The 17,993-nt window shown below is 39.8% G+C and overlaps 1 protein-coding gene across 2 annotated transcripts in view; it reads left to right on the top strand.

The window, feature by feature from the left end:
* Nucleotides 1-9,150, top strand: part of LOC100747466 (serine-rich adhesin for platelets-like) — a 119,598-nt gene extending 110,448 nt beyond the window's left edge. For both annotated transcript variants that reach the window (XM_024371202.2, XM_024371203.2), the window contains 2 exons: nucleotides 5,888-8,758; nucleotides 8,857-9,150. In XM_024371202.2, coding sequence (XP_024226970.1) covers nucleotides 5,919-8,758; nucleotide 8,857 — 2,841 coding nt within the window. In that variant the 5' untranslated portion in view covers nucleotides 5,888-5,918 and the 3' untranslated portion in view covers nucleotides 8,858-9,150. The remainder of the gene's footprint in view (nucleotides 1-5,887; nucleotides 8,759-8,856) is intronic.
* Nucleotides 9,151-17,993: the final 8,843 nt, after the last annotated feature.

Here is a 17,993-nt window from a genome sequence, read left to right on the forward strand (position 1 = left end):
ATTTACATACGTTTTTGTTTGTATGCGTATATTTCTCGCAATATCTTCTTTTAAGTATAACAATAAGATCGCATAATTTTATATATCTTCTTCATTTCTTGAACATTTGAAAAATATTGATTATTACAATTGTATCATTGGTTTGCTCTAAAACTTCGTAGCTTTATCAACTGCTTTTAAAGGTTCCTCACTCTCGATCATATTAATCCTCTCGACGATATTACACGTCAATATTGCCTCAACATATTTTTACGCTTACAAATGGTAAACCTAAACCATTTATCGAAATTAGAAATAAATACGGATATGTAATTGCGAATCTCGCTCACTTCCTTCTTGTATGTAATATTATTACCAGCTAATTACCGCGTTGGGGTGTTCGACAATTTGATTGTTCAACAAAATACAATTCTTTCGTTCTAAAAGCTACTTAAGTATCTGTCTAGTACGCGGAAGTTGAGAAGCATACCGATAGAATCAAGTACAGTGATACCATAAATAATCACTCTTATAATAACTCTATATGAGCATTATAAACCACAAGTAAGAAGATGAATTCGCGGACGTCGAATACATATGACGCTAACCGCTAAAGAGTTGAAATACTGCCTTCTAGTTGTCAATTAACATCAAAATTAGACAATCAACTTGATATACCTGTAATCTTCATATATCAAATTTTCATCAAACTCAATAGCTAGCCAGAACTCTTGCAACCCAGATATCTTTCTCCGTGAAAATTACCAATTTTCAAACGAACCAACAAAACCTGCCTATCAGCGCGTTTTCCATCGTCGCACGATTAAAGTAACGCTCGGTAAAACTGCACAAAGCGGAATAGAGTTAATAACCGTCTCGTGCAATCTCGAACCTAAATTCCAGAGTAATCTGACTGAACAGAGAACGAGAGGGCGAGAGGACTATACCTACGCTGTACACCTAGCAGCTGCATCGAAACACGGGCCAGCTCCTTGTTCGTTGGATTGTTTCGTAAGCGACTGCTTAATTTACCGGTCGTGTCAGCTGCAACGGATGGAAAAAATCGCTCGGCTATGCAAGTTCCTCTCGGTGCGATGTTTTCACGTAGCTGCGTAGTAACAAGGTGGAAACACCGAGCGCGAGAACCATCTGGTAATAATGTTCGGTTCGAGAACACGGCCGCTACGAGTGTTTTCAACCGTGTGCCTGTTGCCGGAGCAGAGGGAGAATCGGCCTGGAAACCGATCGGGAACGGGCCGTTGGTCGGAAACGAGGATAGGAACACGCTGAACGTCGCTAATTGCAAAAACTGCCTCGAGGCATCGTCGTCCACCGCGTTCTACTCGATGATTCAGCTCTCCGCGGGAAAAAGGAAACCGGCGGACGCGTAAAACACGGCTATTCGGTCAACTTTCTGGAAACTTTCCACATTCTTACGCGCGAGCGTGTCAGCAGATTCATTCCGCTTTAATTCATCATTCAATGGTCCGAGTTTGTGTTTTGCGGGATTATTCAGAAATGTTGTTTCCCCGTGGAAAATCGAGTTTCAATGTTTTCGATGGGGAGCAACAGAATCTTTTTAGTGGAAAATCGACTTTCGATATTTTTCAATGTTGAAATCATGGAGAAAATGTTTCGATCTACAGAAAATTGGGCTATTACGGTAACAACCAACTCTTTTGGAATATTCCAGAATATATGTTCAATCTGGAATAAAAAACTCAGTATCGAATTTTTAAATGCCTCTTCTATAAAAGATCGAAAATATGACCTATCACGGTAGTTATGATTTTTCTTTTATACATTTTTTGTCGTACGAAGAAAATTAAAGAGAACGTAAATTGGTTCAGTTGGCTGGTATATTATACGATCTGTGGAAAATGTAAAAAAGGATATATATATTAGATGGTTGGTGAATTGTTCGCTCTTTTGTGGAACGCCAGCTGCGTTTTATCTTGACGACACCGGTAACGTCGTGCCATTTCCACGTTCCGCAAAGTTTTTCTATACTTCTACTGCTGATAGACGCACTGCAGAACGCTGAAACGTCTCTGTTTCGTGTATTAGCGATATCGTGCCGCGATAAATGGCACATGCACCTTCTGCGCTCGCTTTTTCCACTGTGTTTCGCAACAGATATTTGGTGTCAGGAGAATTCTTAATGGCTCTTGGTCAGTACAATTCGTGAATTTATTGTTTCGCTCGTTATAAATGAAGATTAGCTGGAGAGATGCGATAAGTCTATCATCGTTGAGTTTTCGGTAACTTTAGTATATCATTGGGAAAAGTAATGTAGTTTGAAAGTTGCTCAATGAAAACGAAACTTAGATTTTTATATGTTATACAGGGTGGTTGGTAACTGGTGGCACAAGCAAAAAGGGGGTGATTCTACGCGAAAATTAAAAAAAAAATTTTTTTTTATTTAATTTTTCCATCGAGACAACGATCTACAGTGAGATCCGTTATAACGAGACGTGATACAGTGCACGCGTACCGAGCGAAAATTCAAAGTCGATTTTTTCGAAAACAAAGCCTCAAACGAACAATTTTTATTCTATATTTTCGACTTCTTTTTTCGCGTAGAATCACCCCCTTTTCGCTTGTATCACCAATTACCAACCACCCTGTATATTATATATCTAATAAAAGTAGAAATATACAGAATACAGTTAAGATTTTATTCAATGAGAGGATGAAGGAAGGATAAAGGAAGGAAAGAGATCTTGCAATTGCCCTATGATTCCCACATAAGGAAGTGAAACTATAAATAATGTAGTATTTTTATATTACGACATTTTATCCTATTTCTCTATAAATATATGACTTTTATAAAAAAAATTGTGTGCACTTTTACATTCTTTGAACAATTTTTATATTCTTTAAAATATTATTCGAGATTTCAACATTAAATATTTTCTATTACTATCTTTCATCTTAATACCGGAATAAACAACGACAGCAAACACGTAGGTAGAAAATTTACAGATTGTTAGGGAAAAGGCAGCATGTAAAGCAAAGGAACGATTAGATAGGGACGATACATAAGAGATACGTGTAAACGCGAGATCTGTTTCGCGATTAAACGACACGTTTGCAAATAACAGGACGAGGTGGTCGATAATTCAAGCAAGCCATCATCTTCTTCCATAGAAACGTCCGATCAATTACAAGGTTCATTCTACTCGCGAGTGATTGTAGGTTCTACCTTCTCCTTTAATATACGGCCAATTACGCTTTCTCTTTTCTTACAACCTCCTATGAACTGAAACATGATCGAAGTAATGATCGTGTAATATGACATTTCCAACATGACAGTTACAATTCTGTATAGTCTAAAAGAAAATTGCTATTCGACCAGTATGCAAAGAAGGAAAACGTCGATAAATTCGTAATTATCAAGTTGTGTAATCATCTTTTAATTAAGCCTCGTTTCGAAAGAGTGCTTAGCTAAATGGAAGAGTAATTAAGTGGCTTAAATAGTCCGTTACAAAGGAGACAGCTTCGAATAATTATGACACATTACCAACCACCCTGTATATTATATATCTAATAAAAGTAGAAATATACAGAATACAGTTAAGATTTTATTCAATGAGAGGATGAAGGAAGGATAAAGGAAGGAAAGAGATCTTGCAATTGCCCTATGATTCCCACATAAGGAAGTGAAACTATAAATAATGTAGTATTTTTATATTACGACATTTTATCCTATTTCTCTATAAATATATGACTTTTATAAAAAAAATTGTGTGCACTTTTACATTCTTTGAACAATTTTTATATTCTTTAAAATATTATTCGAGATTTCAACATTAAATATTTTCTATTACTATCTTTCATCTTAATACCGGAATAAACAACGACAGCAAACACGTAGGTAGAAAATTTACAGATTGTTAGGGAAAAGGCAGCATGTAAAGCAAAGGAACGATTAGATAGGGACGATACATAAGAGATACGTGTAAACGCGAGATCTGTTTCGCGATTAAACGACACGTTTGCAAATAACAGGACGAGGTGGTCGATAATTCAAGCAAGCCATCATCTTCTTCCATAGAAACGTCCGATCAATTACAAGGTTCATTCTACTCGCGAGTGATTGTAGGTTCTACCTTCTCCTTTAATATACGGCCAATTACGCTTTCTCTTTTCTTACAACCTCCTATGAACTGAAACATGATCGAAGTAATGATCGTGTAATATGACATTTCCAACATGACAGTTACAATTCTGTATAGTCTAAAAGAAAATTGCTATTCGACCAGTATGCAAAGAAGGAAAACGTCGATAAATTCGTAATTATCAAGTTGTGTAATCATCTTTTAATTAAGCCTCGTTTCGAAAGAGTGCTTAGCTAAATGGAAGAGTAATTAAGTGGCTTAAATAGTCCGTTACAAAGGAGACAGCTTCGAATAATTATGACACCGGGAAGTTTGAACATCGTTCAACCAATCTGTTCGCTTCTAATTTATTCAATGGAAGGCGCGCTGCTACAGAAGCTGTATTACATAAATTTCGTTATGTAATACATTATAGTATGTGCTTCACGCGTAAGGACGCTCTCATTAGATCGGTAGAAACGTTCCGGTTTAGTGTTGGAATTGTCACTTTACGCGCAAATAAGCTATTGGGCCAAGCACGCGCTCCAAGAATTCGAGCACCGGGTGTCTGACTAGACACTGGTATTTTCTACTTACAGTGAAACTAGCGATCGCGCTCATAATCTTTTTTTTTGTTATTTCTTCCGTACTTGATATTTCGATACGTTCCTATTGGAGATGTTTAATGTAATATCAAGGAAAAGTCTAACTTCCTTATTTATTTACCTCGAAAATTCGAAATAATTCAATACGTGGTAAATAGATGATTTGGAGTTACTTATTTCTTAAAGTACTATTTTGGAATCTATCTAAAACGACTTATTTTGCTTCATTTTATTTTCAAACATTTTCAAATCTTTAGAATGCCAATCTTATACTGTAAGAATACCTGGCCCCTAAATTTTTAAAATTTTAAACGACTCGGTATTATCTAAATCTTGGGCTATCCTGTTAAATTACTATAAACGAGCATTGTACGGTCCAAGCTAGTAAAATGGAGAAGCACAGTCGTGAATTCAGGTGTCATTCACGTTCACACAACGCGTAGTAAAAGTTTGATGGGCCAGACACGGAATAGTATTCAATACTCTTTGGGGGATTTAAGCAATGATCGATGAAATTGTTGTATTTCGCAGCGATACGCTGCAGGCTTGCCAGTGGTTACGAACGACCGCACGCGTCACTCGTTCGAACACGCGTAGACCAGGGCGAAGCGCGAGCGAGCGTGGCCCCAATTAATTTGCAATCGATTATATGACTAGCGTTTTAACGTCACGTAGCAAGCAATTCGTACGTGCCTCCCAGCTGTATTTGTGCATTATATTTCACTGTCGAAATATTAAAGAAGGATATGGATATTTAAAATGCTGAACACAAAGAAAGTTGAGTTTAATAATCAGAGCACGAATCGGAAAAATGATGTATTTCATGAAGCTTATTAAACAATTACTTTTTTTGAATCGACAATGAAATTAAATGGTATGGACTGCAGAAGTCGTTTTGAAATGTCGCTAAAATTAATGTATAAAATTAGTGTACGATCAAAATCATATGAAAAAGCGAAATTAATAAGGAAATGAAACTATCAAAGTATAAAGAATGCATTAGAATAATGGATAATTTAGAAGTTCACTACACGTATCATATAGACAGAAAAATTTCTATTAAAAAAGAATTTTTTTAATTCTACAAATCCATTATTTTGATCTATTCATCTACATTATATGTTATATCGAAGATTCTGTTCACCTACATTAAAATTTTTCGAAACAACCACCTTTACTAACAACGAACTATAATGATTTCAGATGTCCTGACAGCGGGCCCCGGGCCACCAGGATGCCGACAGACGACGACTATGGCCGAAGAGAACGTCTCCTACTGCACCAACATCCGATCCCTCAATACGGGTCCTCGTCATCTCCGGTTCCAGGATCGAACGCCGGAACGTCCGGAAGTGTCGGTTCCCAGATCGGTTCCACCAGCTCCTCGGATTGTTATAAGCCAACGGCGCAACAACAGCAAACTGATCTGCGAACAAATGGATCGAATGTCACCGTTGGCCAAGATCGTTACCAGTCCGATCAGTCCTCCCAAGGGAACGAGCACGTCGATTATGGAGGCCGTGAACGAATGTCAGGCATCGAGAGGCATGACAAATCAACGGACAAGCCAACGATCGACGATTTCCCAAAGTCCTGCGCGGAAACGCGTTCGATACAGTCAAGTTGCGAGCGATTCAGCCATTATCAGAATCAAGAGAGATTCGGTCAGCCCTCTTTGCAAGTCCACCACCAGTATACCCCAGGGAGATCGACTGCGTCTGGACAATCGTTGTCCGGAAACGTGGTTCTGGCCGACCGTTTTCCACGATTCAACGAACTCACCGGTCTACACGGTGAGCAGAGATTGTCCTTGGCCCCGAGCGAACGCTTTCAACCGGCCACCAGCACCGAGCTTCGATTCCATCATCCCCCTAACGAGCTGGTGTCAACCGGAAACGAATACGCGAATACCAATATCTTGGTATCGGGCTGCGCGACCAGTCCATTTTCATCAGAGACGTTCCCCTCACCGCCATCACCGGCACCAGCGAACGACCGTTTCGTTCCACCGCCGCCTCTGTCACCCAGCCCAAGCGAGAAATATGCCTCGACCCAGAGTCTGGCTGGTTATCCTGCTGCTGATAGGATTCTGCCCCCAGGTTCTCCAAGCACCAGATATGGCAGCGGCACGGCACCAGCTTCACCGATGCCAACTAAAGAACGATTCTCTTCGGCGGAACGACTACTGGCCAATCAACAATCGTCGAGTTCCATGCACGAGCCCAAGGATCAGCAACGATACGCTGGAACCAGTGATCGCCTGCTGTCCGGATCGTCGCCGGTGCTTGGAAGTCTACAAGCCAGTCTACAAGGGGACAGGGTTGGTATATATACCACGAGCAAGGATTCGACCGGATCGAGATACGGCGCCATTTCGACGGACCGATTACTTTCATCGTCACCTATACATGCCCCAGTGCCAGAGAGGTTCGCCAGCAAGTCGACCGATCGGTATCTCGGCGAGTCGCCTGTACACGAACGATACCATCGACAGGAAGCGACAGCAGCCATTCACCACGATCGTTACTCGACGATATCGTCCAGCGCCGAAAGATTCCTCTCCAATTCACCTAATCCCGAGGCCTCTCATCAGCGTTACACGTCGACGGAGAGGTCACTGCAGGTGTCGTCTAGCAGCAACGAACAGAGACGTCTGTATACCGATCGAGGCGTCGAAACGGTCTGTCAGAAGTATACAGACAGGTCCAGCGGATCCCCCGCGCCCACCGACTTCAACAGATACTCCACATTCCAGGAGGTTGGAAACACCCAGTCCAGATATGTCAGCACCAACGATCGTTTCAACGATCTCGCGATACAGCGCTGCGGTCAGTCGCGAGCAAACGATCGATTCTGTGTATCAAACGATCGTTATCTCGCCAGTTCGTCACCAGGACACGATGGAAGACTGGCTAACAGCGATGCGACCAGGTACGTCGTCTCGGGATCATCGACGGAACGTCTGCTCTCCGGGACATCCTCTTCGTCCTCTTCTTCGACCGACACGGTCGCCCGGTATCACTCCTCCTACACGAACACGGCAGCCACCCAGTCCACCACTTCCAATGATCGTTTCACCTCCGTCTCTCCCACTCCTGAAACAGCCAATACCAATCTGCGGTCAGCAACAGGAACTGGAACAACCGGTGGCGCAGGGAGTTCCGGATATCAGGGTACGACAAAAAGCGGCGTCGACAAATATCTTCAGGTGTCAAAGTCTGTGCAGAGCTACGGGAACGATCGCTATACCAATCCAGGCGATCAGTTCGACAGGCTCAGCCAGGATCGTTACGACAGATTCGCCAATCCTGTCAGCACCACGGATCGCTTCACACCTTCGTCCGGTACTCCTGATCGCTTTCATTCTGCTACTGATCGATACTCTCCTGTACGCGCCGCGGACAAGTATCTATCCTTGCCGAAACCCAAGGATCGATACACCGGTCGCATAACACCGATCTCGTCTTGTGGTACTTCGGTGGTTGCCACGTCGACCGATCGAACTTATGGCTCGACTAGCGCAACGGGAAGCTACGTTCCGCCAACCGCGCACACGCCTGTCGAACGATACGTGCCTCAACCACCTCCGGAGGTTCTCTACCCGGACAGATATGTCGACAGATACGTACCACCTTCTGCACACACGCCTACCGATCGTTATGTGCCGACCAACGATCCAGGTGATCCATACATGAGACGAGATCTTGGATTCCATCATCATTATCGGCTACCACCGCCTGCCGGCTACCCATACCATCAGTCTCATTTCCGACTTCGCGGTTTCGCGTACGCATCACCAGGTCGCCTCGGTGGTAGCCCGGGTTCCAGTAGTTCGAGTAGCTCGGCATCTAATCAGAGAGATGGCTTCTCAATGTCCCCGCTGCTCAGACCCAAGGTCCGTGCCTCTGCGGTCGAGTTCCCGACATCGTCTACTGGAGTTGTTGGTCGTCACGTGTGTACTAACCCACCATCTTGTTGCAACGAAGTATCTGCAAATGGAAGAGCCTGTTGTCAGGCGATTAGAAGGTCTCTGCCGCCGGGGGCGTTACCGTCGATACCCACGCAATCTTCCTGGTGAGTTATTTCGACATTTTTGGAATTTACATTTGGCCACTAGGCATTTATCCGTAGCTGTAGGAATTTTGTAATAAATTTTTATTTTTAACGCAAAGATATCACTCCGCGAAGAGAAATATGGATGAACGTGGTAGAAAAAAATCATTGGACTGCAGGATCCAATATGATGCTGAAGCTTTACAAAAGAGACAATACAGGCCAATACAAAGTAATTTAATAGAAGAAGTGCATGCCGTGAAATTTTTGTTCTCTCGTGTAGAAAGTTTTTGATAAATTCCTTCGTTTTTATATTTCATTGATGTTGAATATTAGTTTGCTGTGTAATATACCTGCGAATATACCCAAAATTGATCGTTTGCGAGAAGAATATTAAAAGCTAATAAGGTGAATGTCCTGAGGGCGTTCAATTCTTTCTCAAGCGTTTTTACCAAATTTCCATTGCCACGGTTCACATTGAAACATTGAGAAAAAAAAGGGGAGAAAGAACGAGAGACCGTGAAAGAGATAGATCTTCGTTAACGACGGAAGTTTTTGTATTAAATTTGAATAGATTTTTCCAACGAAGTCAGAGTTACGAAGAGATTCACGTTTAATTCTCGTGGGCGAAGTTTACCGGTGGAAAAAATTAATTGCCGCACAAATGGAAGTCAGCGTGCGGATAAAAGGAATTGCATGCGGCGTGGAGGTCGAGCTGTGTAGCCAGGGGATTAAGGAATACGGGGATCCGGATAATATAGGTGTCCCCTTCGTAATCATACACCTTTATAATAAAGCTCACGAATTAGAATAGGAAAACTTTAATTGCGAGATGAATGTTATTTATGAAGGGAAAGTAGAAACCCTTTTACGCGATGTGTAACGTTTCCACAAGTGTACATTGTTGTACGCTATATACTTACATATTTATATTTATGTGAAAACTGGTCGATTTGTAGTGGCAGTATATGAATTCTACCAAAGTAACAAATCTTGTAGAATTAATGAATAATTTTTATTAATTTTCTAATTTTGAACTACTGATTGGAAGAAAAAGTTATTATGGAATTTTTATGGAATCATCAAACTCTAGTGTTAATAATATTGTAGTTTAATGTTTATCATGTATTGTACTACATACATTTACTATTATTTATGACTGGTTATATCAATTTCGAAAGTCTCTCTTATTAGTACAGTACAAAGTAGAATTTAAAGATTTAATTTTTAATACTAAAATTTTTTTTTTATTTGTAAGAATTTTATAATCAATTTTCATTGAGAATTATAAGTAAATTATTCTGGCGTGGTTCTATGTTGTGTTTAATAAGTGTTTATCGTTTGTTTGATTCTAGTTGAATCTAATGTTTCATTATAAAATGAAAAAATTTGAAGAGTTTGTCGAGTAACAGAATATTTCTATACCGCCAATTTCGCTGTTACATATTGGTTTTCAAAAGTCAATTTGATCGGGTCATAACGTACTGTTATACGTAGTTATGACGATTATAAAGGATAAAATTACTGCGGTTTTCCTGTCGTTTTACAGTTTCAGTGCGTCTTGTTAATAATAAACACGTAGGAAACTATATTTCGAGTCAACTGTGGTGCAAGCTCGTGTAGTCTGACTCAATTTCTAGTTCCCTTCGATATTAAATCTTTTGGCGAGATTGCGTTCGGTAACACGTGGTTTAACTTTCGGTTAGAATGGCCAAGTATGTTGTGCGTGAATTTATAGTGCACCTAATATTTCGATACTGACCACGTGCTAAATGTTTGATCGTTAGAGTGGAAGTTTGCGCCGTATTGGAGCCCAGATAGAATTGATTAAATTCGCAGCGGGACTCTAAATTGAAACATATTAGCCTCTGAAAAGGAGCGCAGCTTTTGAGGCAATATTTTTTCATCAATTGCCCATTTTAGTGCCATATCGAATTTTTAGGCAGAAAAGAATTTATTATTTTTGATGTAGAACGTGGTTTTTTTTGAAGAATAAGAGAATATCCGACTTATTTTGGTTTTCATTTGGTAGCTTTGGGCGGTAGTTTCATTTTTGAATGGCAGTTTCTCATCAATTGCTTGTTGTACTACGATAGAAATTGAACTTTATGGATGGGAAGAGTTTGATATGCAATTTTTGGTAGATAGCGTGTTTTTTTTCAGGAGTGAACGAATATTCAGCTAGTTAATCTTGGAAACTATTGATATTGGAATATCAGAAAATGATACATAATTCGTCGTTATCGGACTTCGATCTAAAGACTCGAAACCAAGTTTGAAATTCAACTCGGTTAGAAACCTGTCTTTATTAAACCGAGACCATAGTTGCAAACGACGAGCGTAATTAGTTATTACAGGGCAAGAAGTAGTTAATATCGTAGAAATAGATAACGATCGATATCGTTAGCAAAGTCAAGGATCGTATATGTAGATCAGATCAGGCGCTTAGCAACAGAGCAGAGAAATTCGCGAGGCGTCTGATGAGACTTTGTTTCACGGTTGATAATCCCTGTTTAAAACGTTATCTAAAAATGAACTGAAATGTAGGCCGTGTCCACGTTTAGCAGTCGCGCGGAAGCCGCGAGCACAGAAAGGGTCGTTACTTTCGTGGCAGTAATCAGGTTAATGGAGTATCGTGGCCCACTTTATTTTTTCATCTTCATCGGCTCCGCGCGTCTCTCTAACTTCCCTGCTTCCCTTTTTTCCGCGTTTCAAAGTCAATGATGCATTACCATCCGAAGATTTCGTCCCGTCTCCGCCAACCCCCGGAATCTTGGAGATTTTTTGCTTCTCTTTTTTCTCTCCACCTTTTTTATCCCTTTTTTTAGGAGCACATATTGTCTCCTACCATGCACGCCCGCGTTTTAACAAAGAAATATATTCAACCTAAAAAAGGAACAGAGGATTTCACGTGTAAGCGTATTCTGAACCAGGCTACTTTCACAGCTTATACGGTAGGATTTAACAGTGGATGTACCGAAATTTTGTGTGTTTCCTGAACTTTCTGATATTCCTATGATCATTGGAGAATTATATAGTTATTTTATAAATAAAGTACAGGAAAACACTTGTCTTCGTTGCAATGTAAAAAATTTGCCAACGGTTATACTTGTGATAGAAGCAGCTAGTAGATGGCGGATTTTTATGCATTTATAGGGAAAAATGCAAAAATACATAGAAAACACTATACGTATTTTATCCTCAAACAAACGTAGAATAATACTGCGTTATCAATTGACTGCGGATTTTTATGCGTTTATAGAAAACTTGGGGATACAAAAATGCACAGAATGCATATAATACGCCAAGATATATAAAACATTCAAAGAGTAATGTTGCAGTAAAAAAGATTATCACTGTCGGACTATCTCAAAGTACAACTCAATGCAATCGAGTTTCTTTGAAGCGTAAGAAAGGTTCGGTATGACGGTAGAAAAAATGCATGAAGCTAGGCAAGTTGTGAGGACGAATACTCGAATTTCTTGACTCAGCATTTTTTCTTGAATGCGTGTTTTGAAGAAGGAGAAACTCCAACCCTTACATACCGGTCACGTAACGTAGCGACGTTCGAGCATCAGACTAGTGGTCCGCAGGCAATAAAATAACAAAGTGTGCTGAGTTTAAGAAAAGGAAAAGGGATATGCTAATTTTACAAAAATTTCGCCTTGTGCCGCAACAAATAGTACTCTTTAAAACATATAACGGCTAAAATAAGTAGCTATCCAAGTTCAATCTTCGTTTTTAAATTGCATTCATAGAAGCACGAATTTACATAAATATTCACAATCTAGTTATCAATGACCGAATTACTTAAACGATAGCGTATCTTGTCCTCGAGGAGACGACAGAGTAATTCTGCTTTGTCAACGACCAAGACACTTGAACGAGATACAATTAGAATGGCGGCTCGTTAACGACAATTTCCTATTAAGTCGGTGGTGTTTAATTAGACTTGGTGAGACGTCAGCGAATTCTCGTGTCGGGAAACACAGGATGCCAGGGGTGGCCTCTGGCAGTATACCGAAAGTCGAGAGGGTACAATGGTCGGACAGGCAGTTTCCTGAAAACTGAGCCAGAGGAGGGCGATTCCTTTCGGTCTGAAAGGGTAGGAAGAGATTACGTCGGCAGGCTCGTTCCGCTGAGTGTTCAGTTTGCTTTGGGATATCGGCTTTACCCTCGCGGATTCTCTGCGCGAGTTTGCCGAAAGCTTTGTGCTGGTCAAGCCGATTGTGACGTGCCTCCGCCCATCGCATCACCCAAACCCCCGAAAGGGGAGAGCTCGTCAGTTCGAATGGAAGTAGAGAGAAGTCTGGCGACTGCCTCTATCCGTGAAAGAATTCGCGTTCACCCTTTTCCCTGACGCTTACGGTATCGTCCTACATGTGTACTTAAAGAGACATCCAGTTATACAGCCGCTTCGGGGACTTGGAATCTTTCTTCCTGTTTTTCTTTCACTTTCCTTCGAGAAAATTGTATTGACTGCGGTAGGTGTTGGATCTATGCGATTTCAATGCTTTCAAGGAAGTTTCGACGATCATAGAAGTTGCAAGAAAGTATTCTGTCGGCGAATTCCTTTGATAACCATTCATCTTATGATTTATATATTTATGTGAATAGTAGTGGAAGTAGTTTTAAAAGTATTACGTGTATATCCATTTCTTCGCCGGGAAATTTTTAGGAATGATTAATTGCCCTATTACAATAGCCCTAGCAGCAGGACTATCAAAATCATTAAAATATTAACGAAGAAAATGATTAACAACAGAAAAGCCAATCGGCTAATTATTGTTAAATTATTCTTCAGATTATTTCACGGAATTTTTTCTCATTTCCACTGACTGTTTAATCGTATATATATACCAAATCGAAAATTTTCGAGGATCCATTTATATGACAAACTAAAAAGTATACTTATTACAATAGCTATATTAGAGGGATTGAAAGTACAGAGGAGTTTCAGAAATATAATATAGTAACTTTTATCCAGGACAGTCATGATATTTAGTAATTTGATCTAGTGCTATGATTCTAACAAATATTCTGAAAAATATTCTACTTTAAAATACCAAAGCAGTGGAAGAATTTGTATTTCAAACTTTCTTAAAGAATTTTCGATTTCGATACCTCGAGATTTCGAGTTTCGTTGTATCATAAACTTTGTTTTAAAGAAAGGTATTCGCGGCTTGTGTGCACTGCTTAGTATGCTGCTTCCACAGGAAACATGTCAGCTTATGCGCGGCGACTTTTTCGTGAATTATTTCTTGTTTACTTCGACATCTGGTCGCGTTTCCTTGGCGCTACACAGTGCGGCATCTGAACGAGAATTTGGGACAAAAACCAAAATTCGCAGGCGATGTGCGTGCGTTCGCAGGCCAGGCTCGCACGTTTCACAGTGCGGCATTTGAATTAGGATTTAGGACGAAGATCAAAAAATGCATGTAATGTGTACATTTTCCTGAAACTCGATATAGGTGATGCTGACGTGCGTAAAAGTTTGTTTGCCAAATATTTGTTAGTATTTTCCTTACTCCCTAGCTCGGTTGAAATATCTTGAATATTCATTTTTTGCCCGACCACAGTCGGTGACATGACAAGTGTACAGTGTACAGTGCAGATGCCGAAAATAATCTTTCCATTTTTTTCGTGAGTGCCGTACAGAGATCATTTATCCTTCCATTTCGTCAGATATTGTGACGTTTAGTAAAAAACAGAGTTTTCGTGTAACTTTAAAAATTTTCTCGGAACGAATGTGGTCAGAAATCCATTCTTCAACCAAGTCGCGATTACGAATGGATTTGATTAAAAAATATAAGAACGTCTGATGCAGCAGTTTGCTGGACATAGAGCAATAAAAATTAGAAGATGATTTGAACTGCTCTTTAAAGAGAGGAAGAAGCTTTTAAATTGGAAATTAAAATTATACATATCGAATTCTACATATTTAAAGTGTAATAAATGCCATTTAATAAGAATTGACGAACAAAAAGGTGTAATAAATGACTGAGCTAATTTTCAAGTGATTAGATTTCAATGTACAAACGATTTTTGCAGATCCTCTATCTATTGTCTACATTTATATTATCTACAAGTTGATAATGTCATCGAATGATAAGATCAAACTCGAACAACGATTATTTCGATTTTTGTCCACTACATGCCACGCTGTACGCTGAGCTGAAGTGTTTCGCGAAATGAAAGCTATTTCTTCACTACTACCGGTAGTTTCCGCTTCCGCGAATTGTAAATTTCGCGAACAGATTCCCGCCCCCTTCAAACATAACCGTAGCACACAGTGGATTCTCGACTAACCGCTGGATCTTACGGTTCCTCGACTCTCTGAGTATACGAAATAAAATAAATTCGTCCGCGTTTCCAACGTTATCATATCTACCAAGTATCGTTTTAACCTTTTAAATTAGTAAAAAATCAATGTAAGTATTCATTTAACATCTAATTAATATTCCATTCTCTTTAGTAAAAATCGTTATTTAATATCAGCATATACAATATAACTTAGAAGATAAAAAACATGATAGTTTCAAATATTCCCACATATTTTGAAAAATAAAAACGAAATGTTAGATAGAACATTTTAACTGAGCAATATTAAGAAGTCAGTATTACATCAATTTAAAGTTGACATTCTTGAATATTTTACAAATCAGTCGTTCAATTAATCTCTGAGCCAAACACTGGTAAATCTCTGAACTTTGCTTTCAAGTAATCTGGTGAAAAAAATTCAACACGTTCCGCATATTTTTTAATAGAAGTATAGAAGATGTTGTGATTGTAGCGATAGTCGTAGCAAATTGCATCTGATCTATAAGAACCAATCGCATCTAAAATATTTAGTACTGTAAGAGCGAATAATCTTCGCGCTATACTATCAACCAATCGATTCGGACTTCTACAATTTCATCTTACACACCACAGTTTCGGTAAATAGGATTTCTTACGAGAAACAAGCTGAGAAAACGAAGTTTCAGGATCATATTTCACGTCTCGGATTTTCCCAGCGACGTCTAAAAAAACGGACGTTAAGGCCGGCATGCTTTAACCGGGCGATCGATTATGCAATAGGCTTGAACAAACTCCAAGGGACTTCATTATTATGTTTCATCTTTCATGCATGAGAATTTTCGTTCGCTTCAGCCTAGTTTCGTGGCAAATTCCGCCCTCTCTGTTAACAACGTGAAAGACTAACACGTTGAAAGTTCGATCCGTGGCCGCGATACACCGGAATTAACGAGGCGATTAAAACGATCCAGGTATTTCTGAAATTAGCGGAGTTAGGATTACGTCCACGTAATCGTGAGTTCAACGACGCGTGCCTCAGAAAGTTGCTGCTTACCACCAAACTTTTCTTATCCTTTCCTCTTTCCAGACGAATCTTTAACGACGATTTCTTGTTGCGTACATTTCTATTCGAAGAGTCGAATCGTTATATTCTTTATAGTTTCACTTAAAAGTGTTAGGACCGTTACTATATTTGTTTCATAACTGAAAAAAGCTTAAAGATTATTTAATTTGATACTTTGTCGACCCAAGTTCATAATAGCTGCGGATTTTAACGTGCATTGGAATGTTGATGAAAAACCAGATGAAAGACGAAACTTTCTGTCACGTGTCGTTTGACTTTCTTTTTCTCTTTGAAAAGTTAAATGATATAATCTCGCTCGTTGTGTACTGACAAGTTTCCTTTTGGAACGACGGAAATGTATAAAACGGGCGAGCGCGTGTGAAATTAAAAGTAGATCAAGAATCCGCGAATTAGAGCGAGCATTGTTTACGCAGAGTGTTTCGCACGAAAAAAGGAAGCCAAAGGGGTAATTTTCCAATGGGAGCTGCTTCGCAACTTTCATCCCGACGAGAACTTTTTTCATTCGAGGATTATTGAGTTGTTCAAACGCTGGAATTCCAGATCAAATATTTATACGTTTCTTTCGCCTCTGTTCAACGTGTAACCGTGATTTTATCATTTTAATCGTACATCATTGTTCGTCGCGCTTTGTAACTTTGTTGGTTTATGTTTTCCTCCTTTGTTCAACGATAAACAGGTTTTACAAATTCTCAGGTATTCTTGAGGGGATTTTGTAAATATGTCAAACGTTTCAATAGCAATCATTCGCTTTGTCATTTACAAACGTCTCCCTTTTATTTTCACTGGAATAAAATCGATCGGTGATGGTTTGTTCGCGAAAGAAATAGCAAGGAGAGATAACTTGTCAATTCTTCGTAGCGAAACTCGTTGCATTTGCATTACGCATAAAATGAAACACTTGGCATACGTAACGAAACTTTTGACGGAACAAGCGAATTGAAAATTACGCATGCGTACACGATTACGGAGCCGAGGTCTGAAACTCTTTGAATATTACAAGGTGTGGATGATTTATCAACGTTTAAAGTGCTGCACAGTTTAGTATCTCTGCTCGCGTAATTGCTCGGTGTAATCTCAGGATGCAGCTGCGAATTTATTATTCGACGCTATTGTTGGAATTTAAGAAGTGGTTCATTGAACCGTCGATCGTATCTACGTAAAAAGTTTCATTTCTATATCGGTGCTATTCGATGATACCTTAATTCTTATTCGAAGCTATCAATTTATTTATGACGATCATTAATTTACGTGGTTCCAATTAGTTTAATTATCGACCACAAACAATTAATTGATAATTAATACCAAATGAGAGTTCAATTCGGAGCCTACATATTTCATCGGAGTTACATGAAATACGCTAAACAATGCGTTGCATTTTGTATATTCGACTGGAAATCATTTCATTAACAAATCAATTTTCCACAAGGCTTCCGTGAAAGAAGACCAATCGATCGGTCCAAGATACAACGAGCACGGCAAACACAACTCCGTTTAATTAAACACCTCGTTGCCTTGCCGCACGTTCAAAGCACCCGCACAACCATGCGAGCGCAAACGTTCTCGAAACACACACACACAGCAAGAGAGAGAGAGAGAGAGAGAGAGAGAGAGAGAGAGAGAGAGAGAGAGAGAGAGAGAGAGAGAGAGAGAGAGAGAGAGAGAGAGAGAGAGAGAGAGAGAGAGAGAGAGAGAGAGAGAGAGAGAGAGAGAGAGAGAGAGAGAGAGAGAGAGAGAGAGAGAGAGAGAGAGAGAGAGAGAGAGAGAGAGAGAGAGAGAGAGAGAGAGAGAGAGAGAGAGAGAGAGAGAGAGAGAGAGAGAGAGAGAGAGAGAGAGAGAGAGAGAGAGAGAGAGAGAGAGAGAGAGAGAGAGAGAGAG

This window comes from Bombus impatiens, unplaced genomic scaffold (genome assembly GCF_000188095.3).
Source record: "Bombus impatiens unplaced genomic scaffold, BIMP_2.2 scf_1200, whole genome shotgun sequence".
NCBI lineage: Eukaryota > Metazoa > Arthropoda > Insecta > Hymenoptera > Apidae > Bombus > Bombus impatiens.